At 37.3% G+C, this 20,403-nt stretch overlaps 1 protein-coding gene across 3 annotated transcripts in view; it reads left to right on the top strand.

Moving 5' to 3' along the window:
* The window catches only part of LOC149192347 (ARM repeat superfamily protein), a 336,187-nt gene extending 316,046 nt beyond the window's left edge, over window positions 1–20,141 (top strand). The window contains exon 17 of one of the 3 annotated variants that reach the window (XM_089404557.1): window positions 19,374–20,141. In XM_089404557.1, coding sequence (XP_089260683.1) covers window positions 19,374–20,009 — 636 coding nt within the window. In that variant the 3' untranslated portion in view covers window positions 20,010–20,141. Of the gene's footprint in view, window positions 1–13,883; window positions 14,014–19,373 lie in introns of those variants that run through there. The other 2 variants (XM_089404556.1, XM_089404558.1) reach the window with 2 other exon arrangements.
* The last annotated feature ends 262 nt before the right edge of the window (window positions 20,142–20,403 follow it).

The following is a 20,403-nucleotide window of genomic DNA, read 5'->3' as shown; positions in this document are numbered from 1 at the left end:
AGGTGTGATGGAGCGACAAGGCAGTGCTAGAGTGCAGAACTCTATAGCAGCGCAATGGAGGTTGCAGTAGCGCGAGAGGCACAGAAGAGGCTGTAGCAACGCAGTGGCAGCAGAGGGAGCACAGGTTAGCAGTAGAGGTAGCTTCAGTATCATGAGGCTTCTAGACTGACCAGGATGTTAGTGTTTGGGTGAAGTCAGTTACTTACTTCTCAGTAATTGAGTTGCAGTGCAACAGTTAGTAGTGGCAGTGCTATGGACAACATGATGCAACATGTTGAAAGGGAGCTGCAGTACAGATGTAGTAGTGGTAGTGGCAGTGTCATGGGTAGCAGTATAGGAAGCAACAGTGCAGTGGATGTGAGGCAGCAGGCCTAGCATCAGCATAGAGGACCAATGCGGAGGATCAATGTGATGCTTTTATGGTGAAGTATTGCTAGAGCACATTCCTCGCTAAGAGGGAGTGTTGATTTTTGGTAGCATCGAATGTGCTCTAGCCCTGAAATTTAGTGGAGAGGCTAAGGCACATGAGATCTCCAAAACCCAGAAATCGTTTGGAGAAATTCCACCCGGATGAAGAGATATTAAAATAATTAATATTTTAAATGGGGTTCCTAAGTCTAAACTTAGGAAAATAAAAATATTAATGTGTATTAATATTGTTGTCACACAAAGTGTTTAGGCATTGCGATAACGCTCAGAGTAAGGGCTGTCACTCTAATCCTTACTCACTCCATTTAAACTCTCTCCTAGACAAGTCAAGGGGGTAGTCCCTAAGATGAATGAATGAGGATAGCCTGTGAACACATGCTTTGGGAGACTTAAAAGATGGACAACTTGATGAATTGTAAACAAGTCTTGGCTAATCGAAATGGATAAATCTTAATAAAATAAGACACAACCACGAGATAGAAATGATTATAGACCAGTGCCTTTAAACTCAATTAACCATAGGCTAAATAAAAACAAGTTATCCAGAGCAAGATATAAATGTGGCAAAGCGATGATCATGAATAATTAAACGTCAACGCCAAAAACTTTATCATGCAAGAGTTTCTAGCAATTAAATGCCATGAAGAATTATGAAACTTAAAGGCTAAGTAATAATGATTCTAGATTTAAAATGATTTTCTACAATAACCCAGATCTAGAAAAAATTATCTTTCTGCTATAGTCAATGATTTTAAAACATTAATTGCACTTGACAATAGAGAAAATCACTACCACGAAAGGACACCAAGGGACTTTAGAGTTTAGATTAACAATTTAATTATTCCTTTAATGTGGTAAATGAAGAATTACATTTTTAATGTTACGAAAAAAAAAAACAAAAGGACTTTAATAAATTAAAATTTTTAATGGGCCATAGGCCATATAAAAATTAAATTTTTTAAATGTAAAAGTGTAGGTCCTCTTATGATTTAATTCCTTAGTAATCTCATAGTCACAAAAATGATTTTTTATTTTATTTTAAATTTTTTAGTTTTAGCTTTCTTAAAAAAAATCAAAACCCAAGAGGAAAGGCAAAAATTAAAAGAAAATCAACGTCATAAAAAAAATCAAAATAAAAAAATAAAAATATGAAACCTAAACAAAAAAGTAGATTTTTTTTTTTTAATTTTTTTTTTTTATAAAACATCAAACATTTAACCAAAGTTAAAAAAAAAATGAAATTGAAATTTTGAGGAAGAGCTAACCCTAACTCATACAAATGAATAAGAAAAGAAAATCGAATTGGTTTGCTATGTGTGTAGGTAGACTTTGATGGCGGAGCGAGAAGCTTCGAGCTCAAGCGATGGTGGCACGTAGGTTGAGAGCTAAGAGATGGGATGCTACAGGTCGAGGCAGCGTTGGAGAGAGTCGCGGGTCAAGAGGGAGTAGCAGGAGCCACGGGTCAAGAGGGAGCAACAAGAACTGCGGCTAGGGATTTGCGTTTTTTATTTGCAGGTTTGGTGTGGCTGCGGATGGAGGGAGCAGATAGATTGACACAGGAATAGATGAGTGAGGAAGGCCACAGAGAAATGAAAAAGAGCTGGAGCTTTTGACAACCAACGACAGGAGAAAGCAAAGGGAGTCGTAGGAGAGGTTGCAACTTTTGGAGTAGCGTTTTGTAGGCAACAAAGGAATGAGGGATGGAAAGAACGTAGGGAAAGGAAAACGCGGAGGAGAAAAAGGCAGATGCGAGGAGAGGGCAACGTTGATGGAAAAACACATGCAAAAAAAGAGGGAAGAAAAGGAAGGGTTTTTTTCTAAAAACAAATTCAAAATTTTGCAGCGAATCGAAAACCAAGCCAGCAGATCGAAAAAATTCAGTCTACAGATAAATGGTAGCTAGAAAACCCTTTAAAACATTTCCAGAAATTCTGATTAAAATGTTGAATACTTTTGCTTCAGATTTATCCCTGAAATCCTCATGAAAATTTCCAGATCTAAGAATTTTACAACCATTGGATTGCAAAAATTTAAATAATATCCCTGCAAAATTATGTTGATAAACCTTAGAGATCCAAATCTTACCCCCTGGGTCCTAGATCTGGACTCTACACAAATTTCTTCCTCAGATTTGTAGCTACACGACAACAAGAAAACACCCAAAACGACATATACAATGATAAAAACTAAAACCCAAAAAAAACCCATGTTAGAAAAATAATTACAAAATTTACAAACTGTAGGCTCTAATCAACCAAATCTATCATTATGTTGCACATGAATTAAAAGATTTTTAAATTTTAAAGGTGTTAACTTGAAACCCTTCGTTTATCACCAATAAAATATTATGATAAGCCCAAAGCTAATTTAGTTGGGCTCTTCAGGAAACACGGATCAGGAGTTGGCGGGTCCAACTGAAAACTTCCCCTAACGCCCGAGGATCTAAAATCAAGATTTCCCTGCAAAACGTGATCCAACCATTAAAAATAGAGCGAGAAAATAATAATAAAACTCAGACAAATAGAGATACCTGCTATTTCGTTCAAATTTTCAATTATTATTCAAACCACTGTTGTTAAAATTGCGATATTATCATTTTTTCGCGATTTTTTTAGCAAAAAGATAAAATCGCGAGTAGTACTCGGACCCTTTTTATACTCTATTTTTTGAAAAAATCGCGGAGGGTCGGGGTAGCGCAATTTTAAAAGGAAAAATTTTAGATATTAAAAAAATTGAAAAAAATGAATATTTTTGTACCAAACTATTTTTTTCCCGATTATTACGATTTTTTCCCATTTTTTCCTCGCGCCGATATTATCCCGATAACGATTAATGCAACATTGATTCAAACTCCAGCGACTGAGCAAGATACTTGTACTGAAATCAATTTTTAGAAGCCATCATCAATGGCTTTAGAAAAAATTATGCATGAAAACAACACATCTTACAGTATTCCCATGAAGAGTAACACTAGCAAAACTTAACCCCAAAGTCTTTCTTTATTATCCAAAAAGATTACACAAGAGCTTCTTGCTAAGCACAGGACTCAAAGGTCGAATGGATCAACTGACAAATGACTTCCTATTTAAAGATAAATTCTCCAACGGCTAGTTTGAGTGATCCTTGTCAAAGCAATCTTGATTGTTGATGAAGATTAAAATCTCTTTTAATCTCATCCGTCAAAATAGTTAAATATTTGGGGAAATTCAAAAATTTTCATTAAATGCATTTTAATTAACTTAAAAATAAAATTTTTGAGTTAATTTCTCCAAAAAATTGACTTTGACTTAACCCTCAGGGATCAAAGATTTAAAATTTAGCAAAATAATTAATTTACCTTAGTCTCGAGACCTTTTAAAATTTATTTTTTTAAGACTAATGAATTTTGCCTTTGGAGAATTTCAATTTGCCTAGGACCTAGAATTAATTAAATTTCTGGCGTAGAATTTTAATTAATTTTTGGCCAGAAATTTTAATTTATTAACTTATGAGGGGATACATTATTTTTCCAACACTCGTGACACTTTACATCATGATTTTCATATTTTTTACATCATAAGGGGGAAAACCCATTTGTAATAGACCCTCACAGGCTACACATTTCTGCGACACAAATATAATCCAGCAGACCAAGCAATTTGTAATAAAATAACCTAACCAAATAGTTAGGATTATTCCCAAATTACTTTTACTTAGACTCGATTTAGAACACTAGGAATCACCTAAGATCCTAGCGACAAAATCCATTCCAACTTTGGGGTTAGACTAGAGGAAAACTTTGCCGACCATCCAAGAATGGATCGATGAGACAAAAAACCTCCCAGAATGGAGATCGTCACTAGAAAAGTAGGTTTACCTAGGTCATTACATACATGACACAGATCTGCTGAGATTATTTACATTATACACATGCAGAAAGGGTTTACATAAAATCCTGGAAGTCAAGCTGATGATGATATTTGGACGACACATACACATTGATCAAGTGCTATCCCTTTTGCGAAAAAGGGGGGTGTACTGCTATGGGTCATTGACATATAGTGGTCAACATCTGGCTCTACTTGAGGACACGTTGCTGCACCAGAGGAATGTGAGAATTCAGAATCTGCATCCACGCAACACACAATATAACATAAGTAGCATCCATCCAAAAATCATCATATAACATTACACACAGGAAATATATAAGCTCTTCATTTATTAACTATCCTAATAACATGAAAAACACAAATCTAACTACAAAATGAAATACTGAAATAACAGGGTATAAGGTTAGAAATACAATACAAAGATGCCCCATGGCATCAAATGCGTTCAATATAGTGCATACTGAGCATTTGCCTGCTTTCAGGCAAATCTGTTCGCTGTTTCTCGGATGTGCCATGTCCAATCCTGCACATGGTAGGACTTTTTCCTATTCGAAATTCAAGCTGCTCGCGGCCATTAGATGGATCAAACCGCTTTCTCATTCTCTTTGTGGCAGGCTGTGATGTTGATGATGATGTGGTTGGCGCACAACTTCCTTCTTGATCCAAAAAACACTCATATGGAAAATTTGGAATGTTCAAGACTTTTGTGACTTGCACTTCTTTATGAACCTGATCTGTTATGACTGGTGGATCAACCATGTAAGCGTCAACCTGATTCTTATCAATTTCCATTTTATTCGGGTCACCTTCAATTAGCCACTTTTCAATGGAACAAATGACCTCCTCATAACAAGATGGAGCTTGCTGCAGTAGACAAGGAGGCTTATGATCTATTGATGTTTCCTTGTTTCTTTCATCCTCTAACTGATGCTGAAATTTCTGTACCTGTATCTTTTCCATTGTTATGGCATCCATCTGGTTAGAGTGTTCAACCTTCATAGCACTGACTTCCTTGGCATGGTTTTCCTCCATGGTCAATAACCTATTCTGAAGACATATTTGACCAACTTCCATGTCCTTTATACTTTTATCATTCTTTGCTTTCATGCCCATGAAGCAGTGTTTTATATAATTTATCTCTTTCTTATGATTTTCTTGCATGGTAGCTAACTAATTATTATAATCGAATCCCATGATGGTCATTTCTTCATCCATAGTTGACAATTTGTTCTGAATCGAACTTATTTCTTCTTGATAACTTGCTTTCATGGTAGTTACTTGATTTGAATGATTGAATTCCATGATCATCATCTTTTCCTCTAGGGCTAATAACTTGCTTTGCATAAAATTAATTTCCCTGGCATTATCAGTTGTTAATCTTGCTTGATTAAATTCCATATCTTTAATAAGTTGAGCCTGATTAACTTCTGCATTCTTGATTACTTGAGCCTGATTTAACTGTATGTCTTTAGCCATTTGAATTAACTCCTTGAAATTATTTTCATCTTCTATAGTTTCCTTTACTTCAGTGTTTGCTTTGACCAATTCTTTTTCTCCATATCTATCTTCAAATGCATCAATGATTGATTGTAGAGAATCAAAAGTGTTATCAGGAAACTTAATAAACCAATCTAAAGCATCTCCAGATAAGGTGAGAACGAAAATCTTCATCTTCACATCTTCATAGTTAGAATATGGGTGACACTTGCTTATACAGAGGCTGACATTCCGAAGGTGAGTCTCGGTAGTAAAAGCATTGTTACCTTGAAAAGGAGGAAATTCATCAATGGCTTCACCAAAAAAACAAGGATAACCATGTGAAGCTCCCTGAATGTTAGTAAAATCACAAGTAGCAAACAAGTCAAAATCCATGATGACTTGTTTAACGAAAATGATGGTCCAAATGGATATTAGAGAGAGAGATCCCTGTTGAAGAAAGTCAAAACATCTACAAGAAGTGAGCTTCTAGCAAAAGTTCTTGTAAGAAATGGAAGAAGTGGAGTCGCCACTTGAGCATGAATCTCTCATAAAGTTTCCAAAGGGGAAACCGAAAAGTTAGTGGATGGAGGCAAATGATATTCAGGGAGGGCTCCTTGTTCGGGATTAAATGAATGAATAAATGGAGTCGCCACCCAAACAAGAAGGGTGACGCAATTCCTAAATGGTGATGTAGTTCTAGAGGAGTGCTTGGCGCAGCTTTCGCTGTCCAGCACAAGGAACAACCGTAGTCACTGTGGGATTGTTCATCCGGTTGCTGATTTGCCAGAATATCTGTCTCCAGATAGAGGTATTACTGCCAAGGATATTCTCTGAAGGGTGAACCATTTCTGGCACCCTAGTTGTATTCAGAAATCTGCTTAATAATAAAACCCTCATATATGCTGCATCGGTTTTCCCACATTGGGTTTTTCCGGGTACGATTATTCAAAAATAATGATGTCCCTTGTTTTGTCTCAGTTTATTTCAGTTTTTGATCTGTATATTTGTGAAGGCTACAATTGTGTTTACTTCGATGTTTGTGTTATTAAATAACTTGTTAATGTAAAGAACAAGTAGGAGATAGTAAACTAGATATTGCAGTAGGGGTTTCTGATGTGTTAGATTTAGAAATTTTCACACTAAACATCTAGGTTTTGTTGTAATTTTTTGTTCTTTTCTTAGTGGGATATTTTCCCAGTTTGGTTGAAAGGTAGAAATTTCTGTGTATTTTTCACTAATTTTTTTATTTCTAGTTAAATTTCTAGCAAGTGTATTTTGTAGGAAAATGTGTTTCATTGATGTCAACATAGAAGGGGGAGTGTAGTTGGATCAATCAATGCCAGGGGGAGCACATACAATGTGTTATCATTGATGTCAATAGCAGGGAAGTGTAGTTCGACGCATAAGGGAAAATCCTTGACTAAGGTGTGAATTGGGAGATTGATGAAGATCAGATTAACACATCAATGCAATGTGGATGATATTAGCATTCCTTATTCATTCTGGGGGGTCCCAACATGCCCAACACTTAAGTGTAGGGGGGGTCCAAAATGACGTTAGGTAGCGAAATCACCAAGGGCACGTGGTATTCGATAAAAGGATTTGGGGCCACCCTTGTCTTCTTTCCTTTGGAACGCTGTGTATCAGATGGTTTTAAATGCAATGGTTCACGAATTTTCTTTGATACTCGAGATGATTAACCCATGGCTAAGCTCTCGGCCATAAAGCAATTAAATAGTAGTGCCTAAGGGATAAAAGCCCCATTGGGCCCCCGGAACGTCAAGTATGCAAAAGTGACAAGATTTTTTCAATAGCTTGACACCTGGAATATGCCAGCTGGACAATGGCAGAGTAGTGACACGATGTGCGAGGTGGAGTAGGTGACGTGGTAGTGAAGGACACGTGTCTCCCAAATTTAGCATTTTTTCGATGGCCAAGTGTGTAAAGATAAGTGACGTGGCATGTGTCAGTAGAGCCATGTGGCAGAGGACTTGTTGGCATTAGACACATGCTAGACCATGATTGGTTGCTAGGAAAATGAGGTGGCAGGTAAATCTCAAAAGACAATAAATTGCCAACAACCGATGAAAATTTTGGCATCATGGGGCTCCCATAGCCCAAGAGTCCTCGGGTGGCATTTTGCAAAAGATCTTTTGCAAAAGATCTCTAGATTGCTTGATTTCTTGATAATGTTTGGGCCACCGTCAGAAGGTTTGGTCACAAGGGATGGTGTTTAGCACATGAGGGCTTAGCAATCCCGTGCCCTTGGAATCATGGAGTAATGTTTAAGAAAACATGTTCAAGTTTTCTTGACAACTCAGAACTCGATATGGGCTTTGGTCACAATGTGTGGTTCTAGGTGCTCATTGCCATTAGGACGTGGGTGTTGAACAATATAACTGTGGGTGTTTGCTCTCGAGTGTTCGATAGCTCGATATCCATTGGTTGACGGCCTCGAGGGACAAAAAGATGCCCGTTTCTTAAATGAAAAAGGTTATCGTTTGTTACCCCTTTTTCAGCAGGGGCACCTTAACACTTTTGGGCCATGCCATATAAGCCCAAAGGATGTGCCTTATAGCCCTGTAAAGTCGTGTGGGTGTGTGTTATCTTGTGAAAGTGACTCTTAGATTCCTGTTGGTGTGGATAAGCATGGCTACTCCTGGTATTGTTTGTTTCATGATATGTTTACCTCTATGTCATTGTTGACTTCCCTCTGGTGGGTGGTAACTCCCTGCCTTGATGGGTATTTTTATACCTTGGGATGGTGTGTGGGTATTATCGAGTGGACATTACTAGGACTCATGGTTTAAGGGAGCACTTGCATCAATAAAGCCTTGTAACGATGATCACCATATGTATTTTTCTCTAAAATTATCCCTTCTGATCCTGGTGCACCCTCTACCCCACATGTGCCATGTGTCTTATGTATTTTTGCACTCTACTTTTGCCTTGGCCATGCATCCTAATAGTCTCACTTTTCCCAATGTGTTTGTGTCTCTTGAGGCATTATGCTATGTCTTTTGAGGCAAAGAGGGTGTCCATTTGATTCTCTATGCCAAGATGAACCACTTGTCTTTCGAATTAGTCAGAACACCTTCACAGATCTCTAGTTATAGTAGTGGACCCACTTTTGGGGCAAAAGGGGTTTCCATGTGGCATTGCAAGCAACAATATTTGAAGGCAAATGATGAGGTGGACAAAGAGCAAAGTTCAAGCAAGTATCATCCCTAAGTCAAATCATCTCAACACTCAATCAAAGTAACATCAAGACAAGTTCTTCAAGATTTTATTCACATGTGGGCATGATATCATCCTCTTTGGGGCTATTGGATGGAGCAAAGAAGAAATATAAGGACGAATAATGGAATGTTGGAGACTATTGTGCAAAATAGAGCTCCCAAGGGCTAATTATTCAAGTATTAACTCCAAATTGCTCCAAGAAAGGGTCAAAGTGATTCAAGTCAAGGTAGCCACTAGCATTCCATGGAAGAGAGAGAGGCTGAATTCTTCAAGCAAGCAAAAGAAGCATTTCGAGGCAAGACGTTGAAGGAAGAAATGAAGAAGCAAGCCCCCAACGGAAAATTCAAGCATTATCAAGCCAAATTAATTCAAATTTCAAGCATATATTAAAGAAGTAATGTAGCCATTGGATATTTTTAACCATTGGAGAAAGGCCAATCCATCATCCAAGGAAAATAAGCAAAGTCAAGGAGGTTTTCAATATTCCAAGCATTCCTAAAATTATTCCAAGCAAAGTCAAGAGAGAATCCAAGGGAATGTTGCACCTTCAAGGAAAATTTGTTTCTTCTATGTTTGACGCCACTTTATTTATTGAGGGTTTTATGACCAATTTTTGACCTTGAAACGTCATTCCCATGCCTCATGGAAGGGCCTTGACTTATAGTTTAGGCATGGGCCTTCTTTTAAGGCATGTTTTGAAGGATAATAAGCATTATTTGAGCCTTTAATAGAGCTATTTTTTGAGGAGCCGTCCACCTTTTTCCTAGCCGTTGGAGGGTCAAACCAAAGTCAAATCAAGTCGTTGGATCTCCAATGCAGAGCTAATTTTACAAGCAAGCCAACCATGCAATTACAAGTGGAACGTTTGGTCATTTAGAGTCAAAACGACCCAACTTTGCCTTATCCATGTAGCATATTGCCTCCTTTTGGGGTTTACTCAATGCAAATTTGAAAAATCAAGTCTTTTAACTTAACTTCTAAGCATTTTGTGGATGTCAAGTTACTTATTTTATGTGAGACCAAGGAGGAAATTTTGAAGAGCTTCATCTATTAATATAGACCTTCTCCTCGGAAAATCATTGTAAACTTTTGTTATCAAAAATGTGAATTCTTTTCAGGAGACAAAAGGATGTACATGTGAATTCTCTTCTTTTGTTTGGCTGATCAAATAATTTTCGAAGGCAATTTTTGGAGCAACATAAAGTTATTGCAAGGCTAAGCTAATTGATCCAAGGAATCTTGGAGGAGCAGGTCTAAGGTTCATCTCACATCATTTCCTAATTCATTCAACATATTATTGTTCTCTATTGGGACATTATTTTTTCTCTCCTATAGAGGTAAATAACCGTATCTTCAATAATTGTTAATTGCTTGGTTGAAGGATTCTCTTCTTGGAAGGCCCTCTTTGAGTTTTGATGCTAGAGTTGTATCCTTGGTGTTCCACCTAGCATTCCAAAACCTCAAACCTTGGGATACAAAATCAAGAGAGGACATAATTCCCCGTACTTGACTCTTGTGGAAGAAGGATCATATCCATGTTCCAATAACTTGCAATCACCTTATGCACAAAATTATATCTCGATCTTCCTTGTAATTTTTATGTAAATGTGTAGTTAGCCCTAAATATAAAAACCCCTAAATTTTATATTTCAAAAAATTCAAAAAGTATATTCTATAACCCTAGGGTTGTACGGTCTCCTATTTGCATTGCATTGTTATTCTAATCATATTTCCAAGTGCTTTGAGGCTAATTACCAGTGTTGGAAATAATTTACAACAATTGGAAATATTTGGAGGCAAACCCTTGCCTAGGGACATGTGAAAGACAAAGTTAAATCTTTTGTATCCATTGGCTTGATCTAAACAAGTGTTTCATTGATTAATTATTTATATTAGATCATATATTGGGTGTCCAAAGTGATTTATAGGTCCGATATTTATTTTTGGTCAAGTCAATTTCCAGCCATCACAATTGTCAGCTCAATTTTGGGTTAGTCATATTGCAGATTTAATATCTTTCAGACCAGTAGTCCGGAATTTGGTGTTCTTGTGCTCATTGGAAAACTGTTTGATAAAACTAATATCTTTAACAAGGTTCCTTGAGTTTCAAGTTCACTAAAGGATAGTTTTAGACCCCTGAAGTGGCCCTATGCTTGGTTGTCTGCTGCACTATACAAAAGTATTAAAGTTACAGGTCTGAATAGCAAGCATTTTTGTCTTATTACAACCATGTAGAACAAGTATAAAAGCTCCACTTAACATTCTATAGTGGTAAGTGTTGAAAATGGTAACCAGTTTTGACCTTCATAATTGTTTATGTACCATGACTTGATGTAATCAATGTACTTGTCAAAGAAAAATTATATCTTGCAAAAGAATTGAAGAACGGGTTTCTTGCCGTTTGATTATTTTATTAATTTTGGCACCCATTGAGTGCCTTAGGGTTTTGACAAGGTCAAGATCAAGGTCGTGGTGTAAAGTCCCTTAAAGGGCTCTTGGATCAATGTAAAAGAATTAATTTTGAATATAAAAAGGACAAGAAACCACCAAGTGATGGGACAACCAACCCACCAAGTCGGCTCCACAACAAGGTAGTTGCACCACACCAAGATGCTATATATAGAAGAGTCATTCGACCTCCAAAGGCATTAAAAAAAGTTGCATCACTTGAAGAAGTCTAAGGGAAATCAGAGCAAAGAAGAGGAGAAGATCAGCAAGGAGGAAGAGAAGGCTTCTTATTTTGTTTTGGGCATCTTTTCTTGTTTTAGCAAACTCACACGTGTGGAAGGGACACTGTTTTGGTTCAGATTTTTGGCCAAGTGAACAAAAGTAATCCAAGTTTTGGAAGGAAGTTTTTGTTTGGATGGTTGGCCCTCACTTGGTGGATTATCTTGGTTAAGGTCTGGAAGTCTTCCTTGAGAATTCTATAGGAAAGAGAAGTTTTGGGTTTTCCCCTATGGAGGGGTTTTCCCCTATGGAGGGGTTTTTCCCTGGCAAAGAGCCTAATTTCGTGGTGTTTTTGTTTGCATTGTGATCTTCTTTATTGGCATTGTCTTGATGATGATAAACACATATTAATAATGATGATGATCTAAATTAATATCACAAGAAATGTCAATGTAATAAGAGAAAACAAGTAAAAAAAATCCTAATTCTTGTTGCCTTAGTTTTCTCAACATAGTATTAGAGCAGCGTTCACCTATGTAAGAAGGGCGAATTGAAGATCACGAAGAAGCTACAAAAATAGCAAAGAAGTGCATCCTCCAAGAGCGAAGTCATAAGTGGCTTGGACCAAATTCTAGGCACAAAATTCTGAAGTTTTGATCTAAAGATAGCAAAGAAGTTACATTGAACTATATCTCTGTCCTAAGGATTCATAAGAATCTCGCTCAAGACATTGAAAGGAACCAAACTCATTCCAAAGATAAGCGAAGTTCTGAACTACAATATTATCCCTTCACCAAGTGATTAGACGTCTGAATTGTGTGCATAAAATAGTGATTTTTGGAGGGACATGCTGTCGCTCAGATTGCATAATCACAGTGCGATAACGATTTAGGGCGGGGGCTGTCACTCTGATCCCCGCCCACTCCGTTCTAGTTGTCTCCCAACAACAAACTATGGGGGGTAGTCCCTATGGAAGATAGAAATGAAAGACAAGTTAGCAGCCAACGAGTTTGGGAGACATGATTGAATGACCTAGCCACTTGGTTGATTTAACAAGCTTTTAGAGATTAAATTTAATTATCAATGAGACTAGTGCCTTATGGAGTCAACTTGCTTTATATCAATAAGGACCAAATGACGGGATGAACAACCGTCGTTTGAATGCTTAACTAACCTATATGCTATGCAAATCCTAAGACTTAGGTGAAATGCAAGAATCTTGGTTACTTTTAGTTATATCCTTGTTCTAGATGGTTTCTTCCTCTTAACTATTTTGGGACTAGTCTCCAAGGTAGGTCGTGGGATAGAAGCCAACAGGAAGCAAGCAGAGGCTTGATTAATGATACCTCCCCTTGTATTCTAACCACCTGATGCTTCCGGTGCTGCAGAGACTGTGGCTCTGACAACTGCAAGGTCACCGTGTTAACTCCTAAAGAGGTGCTAGGTGAGAAAGGTTGTTCTAAATGTCTGTCAACCAAGCTTATGCTTGGAGGTAAATTATTAGGTGCAAGAATATTCCTATAATGATATGCAAAGGTCATGAGTGAGTCTTGAGTTAAGATTGTTTATGTGATTCCAGTACTTGATGTTGATTATCTTATAACAAGAGTACTTAACAATATAGTGAAAGACAATTTTAAACAAGACCAAGTGCTCAATGATACAAGTGCCAACAACCAACAAGAGATCTTCTTACAATAATCCCACAAAGATATTGACCAACAAGTGATAACAATGATAGCAATTTAGGAAACTCAGAGCACTTATCTAATTAGCCAATGATTTCCAATACAAGATACCAATGACTAAAATTTAGCCCAAATCACTTCAATCATGAATGATTATGAATTGTAAAATTTCCTTACCCAATTTTAGAGACTAAAGTGAGATTTACTTTCGCTGCAACCTTGTATTCAGAGGTCTGCAATTTTATATCAGCAATCAAGAAGTGATGCAAGATGCCAAAGATAAGCTAGAAAATCAATGCATTTAACTTCCAATGATTTTTAGTTGATTATAGCACTGCAAAGACACTATAGATCTGATTTATTATGCTCAGATCATACCTCAAAATGATGTATATCAGGTCTGTAATAACTCAGAAAATCAATGATTTAGTCTTTAATAAACCAACAAGGTGCCTAAATATTAATGCCATAGAAGAGGCTCTTCTATGCTTTTTCATTCTCTTTGTGGCAGGCTGTGATGTTGATGTGATGTGGTCGGCGCACAACTTCCTTCTTGATCCAAAAAACACTCATATGGAAAATTTGGAATGTTCAAGACTTTTGTGACTTGCGCTTCTTTATGAACCTGATCTGTTATGACTGGTGGATCAACCATGTAAGCATCAACCTGATTCTTATCAATTTCCATTTTATTTGGGTCACCTTCAATTAGCCACTTTTCAATGGAACAAATGACCTCCTCATAATAAGATGGAGCTTGCTGCAGTAGACAGGGAGGCTTATGATCTATTGATGTTTCCTTGTTTCTTTCATCCTCTGACCGATGCTGAAATTTTTGTACCTGTATCTTTTCCATTGTTATGGCATCCATCTGGTTAGAGTGTTCAACCTTCATAGCACTGACTTCCTTGGCATGGTTTTCCTCCATGGTCAATAACCTATTCTGAAGACATATTTGACCAACTTCCATGTCCTTTATACTTTTATCATTCTTTGCTTTCATGCCCATGAAGCAGTTTTTTATATAGTTTATCTCTTTCTTATGATTTGCTTGCATGGTAGCTAACTAATTATTATAATCGAATCCCATGATGGTCATTTCTTCATCCATAGTTGACAATTTGTTCTGAATCAAACTTATTTCCTCTTGATAACTTGCTTTCATGGTAGTTACTTGATTTGAATGATTGAATTCCATGATCATCATCTTTTCCTCTAGGGATAATAACTTGCTTTGCATAAAATTAATTTCCCTGGCATTATCAGTTGTTAATCTTGCTTGATTAGGTTCCATATCTTTAATAAGTTGAGCCTGATTAACTTCTGCATTCTTGATTACTTGAGCCTGATTTAACTGTATGTCTTTAACCATTTGAATTAACTCCTTGAAATTATTTTCAACTTCTATAGTTTCCTTTACTTCAGCGTTTGCTTCGACCAATTCTTTTTCTCCATATCTATCTTCAAAGGCATCAATGATTGATTGTAGAGAATCAAAAGTGTTATCAGGGAACTTAATAAACCAATCTAAAGCATCTCCAGATAAGGTGAGAACGAAAATCTTCATCTTCACATCTTCATAGTTAGAATATGGGTGACACTTGCTTATACAGAGGCTGACATTCCGAAGGTGAGTCTTGGTAGTAAAAGCATTGTTACCTTGAAAAGGAGGAAATTCATCAATGGCTTCACCAAAAAAACAAGGATAACCATGTGAAGCCCCCTGAATGTTAGTAAAATCACAAGTAGCAAACAAGTCAAAATCCATGATGACTTGTTTAACGGAAATGATGGTCCAAATGGATATTAGAGAGAGAGATCCCTATTGAAGAAAGTCAAAACATCTACAAGAAGTGAGCTTCTAGCTGAAATTCTTGTAAGAAATGGAAGAAGTGGAGTCGCCACTTGAGCATGAATCTCTCATAAAGTTTCCAAAGGCGAAACCGAAAAGTTAGTGGATGGAGGTAGATGATATTCAGGGAGGGCTCCTTGTCTGGGATTAAATGAATGAATAAATGGAGTCACCACCCAAACAAGAAGGGTGACACAATTCCTAAAGGGTGACGCAGTTCTAGAGGAGTGCTTGGAGCAGCTTTTGCTGTCCAGCACAAGGAACAACCGTAGTCACTGTGGGATTGTTCATCCGGTTGCTGATTTGCCAGAATATCTGCCTTCGGATAGAGGTATTACTGCCAAGGATATTCTCTGAAGGGTGAACCATTTTTGGCACCCTAGTTGTTTTCAGAAATCTGCTTAATAATAAAACCCTCATATATGCTGCATCGGTTTTCCCACATTGGGTTTTTCCGGGGACGATTGTTCAAAAATAATGATGTCCCTTGTTTCGTCGTAGTTTATTTCAGTTGTTGATCTGTATATTTGTGAAGGCTACAATTGTGTATACTTCGATGTTTGTGTTATTAAATAACTTGTTAATGTAAAGAACAAGTAGGAGAGCCTCCTACTTGCTGCATAGAAGAGCCTCCTCTTGACTGCATCATATAAAAGCCTCCTTGACTGTGGTTAGGTGTCTTCTCTCTGCCGCTATATGTCTCCTCTAGGACAATGTATAGGCTTTCTCTACTAGACCTCTCCTTCCACCAAAACCCAAACAAGTGGAGAGAGAGATCACAAGAGATGAGTGTGTGAGAAATGACTTGAATGCCACCTCTATTAATCAATGAATGAATTGAATTACAATGAGCAATTAAGCTCAATAAATAATACAAATGTATTTACAGAAACAAGAAGTTTCTACTAAGAAATAGAAACAGCAAGTTTCTAATAAGAAACTGCTAATAAGATCACAGACGATCTTATCCAAATAAAATACATAAATGAGCATTAAACACTAAAATAGCATTATTCTAATACTCTCCCTTAATGCTCAATCTATTTACAACACCTATAGACCCTCTGAATTTTACAAACTTATTAGGACCAAGGGGCTTGGTGAAGATGTCTACTGGCTGCTCCGTTGTGGGAACATACAGCGACTGAATGGATCCGTCTTCAGCAAGCTGTCGAATGTAGCGACAATGGGTTTCCACATGCTTTGTTCGTTCATGGAAGACTGGATTCTTGGCAAGTTTGAGCACTCTCTGATTATCACAGAACAAGGGAGTAGGACCTGCCTGGGAAACATGCATATCCGTGAGCATACGTCGAAGCCAAACTGCCTCACAAGATGCCTTAACCATGAAGAGGTTTTCCATTACACCAAAACCCACAGGTGTTGGTAAACTTTCCAGACCAGTAACTAGGATCCCTAGGGTGGAAATTACAGATTCCATAGAGGTGTGGTGATGCTTCCGACACCCCCAACTCGGGGGAATCGAACCTGGGTCCTGGCTCTGATACCATAATGAATGAATGAATTGAATTACAATGAGCAATGAAGCTCAATAAATAATACAAATGTATTTACAGAAACAACAAGTTTCTAATAAGAAACTGCTAATAAGATCACAGACGATCTTATCCGAATAAAATACATAAATGAGCATTAAACACTAAGATAGGATTATTCTAATATCTATTTATAGTGCAACGTTGAGATTGAGTTGGGGTTATTTGGTTGCTGGCCGACCTTGACAATTTGTCAAGTAACACAAATAAATTCGTATCTCCATGAATACATGTCGGAATCGGATGATATTTAGATCAATCCTACACCTCTCGATGAAAGGAATCCAAGAAAAATATCAGCTGCCATAAATAAGAAGACCCACATGGAGTTTGGCCCTAGTTTCCAATTTTAACAGATTTCTACACCTAGAGCATATTCCTAAATCAATTACCAATGCAAAATAAGTTTACATTAAGAAATCTACAAGAGCATATGGAAAGAGCACAAATCAAAGTATGAGCGAAAGAAATTATACCAATAGTGAGCCAATCATCATTCTCCAATGGAACAAAAACTCATGAATGAACCCCAAAATCTTTTAGTGCAACTGATAACAAGTGTACGTTAGAGCAGAGCTTCCCCAAGCATAATAGTTCGTAACAATTGGATTTCTATAGTGAGATCCCATAGCTCTATTATATAGAAGTTTGGGAGCCAATCCCAAGGCAAATGGTGACAATCCCAAGACAAATAGGTGACAATCCCAAGGCTCCTTCATGCAAATTCGAATTTTCCAAGTGACAATTTGATTTCTCCCTTAGAGGCCCACACAATCCTTCATGAGGGAGCTCGAATTAGATGAGAGAACATGTGGGAAAGTGAAGTGGAGTGGTAGGAGACCACTCTCCACCTCACTCAAATACACTCTAATCCAGTCTCAAGGCAACTCATGAATTCTCCTTGAAGCTCGAGGTAACTTCCTCAAATCGTGGATCTTGTCACTGGAACTCGTTTTCTTGACTCTTCTCCACAAAAAATTCGAATTTCTTGATTTGTGGCTTATGTGGAGTCCATATCACTTGGTAACTCAGCTTTGACCCTTAGATTTCATTTCCACTTCATTTCCACATCATTTGAGCATGTGTGGATATTTATTTATCACCATTTGTTTAATTGTTGGGCTAATTTTATTGCCACATTTTCCACCAAACTTAGGCAAAATGGGTTTTGAGGGTCTAAAACTTATTTTTTACCCCTCAAAATGTGTCATAGTAGAAAGTTGAGGGTGAGAGATAATTTTGAGCACACGTACCCCATACAACTTCTCTAGACATCACTTATTACATATTACATTCAGATTTTATTCAAATTTCCGCTCTGTGAGAAATTTAAATAATTTTAAAAAACGACTCCTAGACCTAATCAAATTCTATGAAATTTTTTGTGTGATGTAGTATGGTAATATACAATGACCTTAGACACTAGGACTCACCCAATGCCTCACCATCAAGCCGCACTTCAGCTTTGAGGGTATGCTTGAAGGGAAAAACTAAATTAATTATTAAATCCTTATAAGGACCTAATAATGAACCAAGTGATAAAAACCTCCTAGAGTAAACTCACTTGATGACAAGGTTCCAAGATATCTAGGCCTGTTACATTATTCAACTCATCATACTAGAATCACTTTTACATCGTCCTTGCAGGGCTTGTGGAATTTGAGTACAACAGAAAAAGATGAGAAGAAGAAGTAGAGTTGAAAAACTCTGATGGTGGATGAAGCCTCTGACATATCTTTGGGCATGGAGTCTTCAAAATTTTTCAGATGTCACTTCAATGGTCAACACTTTCTTCATCCTTTCACAATTCTACCATAAATGCATTCATGCGAAATAATGCTCACACAAATCCAGCACACCCAAAGATCCAACAATATAAATTCTCATACATGCCAAGGAATGATGAGAATGGTGTATTCCTGGTCAACATCCATTTTGGGTCTCTGTTGACATGGAGCTATGATAACTAAGACCTCAAATGGGTCCTGATTGGTTTTGGAGGCTAGTCTTCATATGAAGGGTCACTTCTAAGCCTCCACTTATTATGTTTCCCAGTGCTTCAATTACAATATTTGAATAACCTCTCATCCTAACAAATACCTACTTGGGCCTATGAGCCATTCCAAGATCTCCATCTGTAAGAAAATATTTCAATTTTCAACATGCATGTGCTTCATATACATATGTAACCATGAGGCAAATTTTGCAAATCGTGCACATTACATTCTAATTATTATTTGAAGCATATCTATATATATTGACACTCCCCTGCACCTCTCATACCTTATGTACCTTTTGTTTAAGCTGATAATATTAAATATTCATGTACTGAAATTCATGCTTGAGTGTACATTCTCTCATGCTCTTTTTTTTCTATAGCAACACACATGCATTAGCACTTGCATGGAAACATGATATGTGAATTACAAGATAGACTGTATTAAAGCACAAGATGTGAATGACAAGATACCTGAAGATGTCTTAACCTTGTTGAAAGTTGAAACAGCTCAGTTTGTCTTATTTGATTTGTACTCTAAATTTTTGCCTGCTTCTTGATGAGGCTTCTGATCGTTATTGTTTGTGTTGGTAACAGGTAGCAGTTAGATGTATGGGTGTGATAAGCCATCTGGTTCTTGTTTGTGGAGGGGATTTTTTTATTCGCCGCTTTAAAACAGATGGATCCCATTTTTTCAGGCTGTTATCCATGGGTGCAGGCTCAATAAGGGCTGAGTTCCAGACAGAGAAATCTTTGCTGCTTCCTTTTAGAAGGCATAGCAAGTCTACCGATCAAGCAGATATGGCAGAAGGCTCCCTATTCAAAATACAAGAAGCCTTTTTTAAGATGATTGAAATCATTGCCAGGGACAGGAAGACTGCTCGTGCTCTAGAGGCAGTGTTGAAACAGATAGCTGGTTCGTGTGTGGGTTTTGCTTGTGGTAGTCAAATGTTGCAGCAAGCTGCTACAAATGCATTGCTTGGTTTGTCGTGCATTGACCCAGACCTTGTTTGGTTACTTTTGGCTGACATAGTTTACTCAGTGGATGGTAAAGAAGTTCCAAGTCCACCAGGTCCAGAGTTTCCAAAAATTTCTCAACTTCTTCCTCCTCAGAGACCAAAGAAATATCTTTGGGTTCAATATGCCGGCCAGGATTTTGGTTTGAAGTCTGATGTTTCTGTGGCAAGCTTGTTGCTTCCAAAGATAGATTCATGCCATCATGCTGATGCCTAGTGATAAATTTCAACTTTTGATAATTAATACTAGTTCATTTTTTAAAATGCATTGATGGGCTGCTTGTATTGTATGTGTTAAGCATTTCACTGTTCTTCATGCCATTGTATTAATTCCTAGAAATGGTGAAGTTTATTGCTGCATAGGTTCTATGTGTAGTTCATTGGCATTGCATTTTATTATATGTGTTCATTTATGATTGATGTTCTACGGCTGCATTGATTCCACGTCAGTATGCATCAGTGGTTGTTATTTGACATTTCCATACAATGATGTGCATAGCTAACAAATATAGTTGTGACATAAGAGAAAGGATTTTGATGTCTGTGCCTCAACAACCAAGAGTAGTACGAAATACATTATAGAGTGGTCTCAGAGAAAGGATTGTAGCACT

This window comes from Pinus tabuliformis, chromosome 2_2 (assembly GCF_031772625.1).
Source record: "Pinus tabuliformis cultivar Carrire ecotype Pingquan chromosome 2_2, CPIR1, whole genome shotgun sequence".
NCBI classification, from domain to species: domain Eukaryota; kingdom Viridiplantae; phylum Streptophyta; class Pinopsida; order Pinales; family Pinaceae; genus Pinus; species Pinus tabuliformis.
This window is presented reverse-complemented; position numbering and strand designations above follow the sequence as displayed.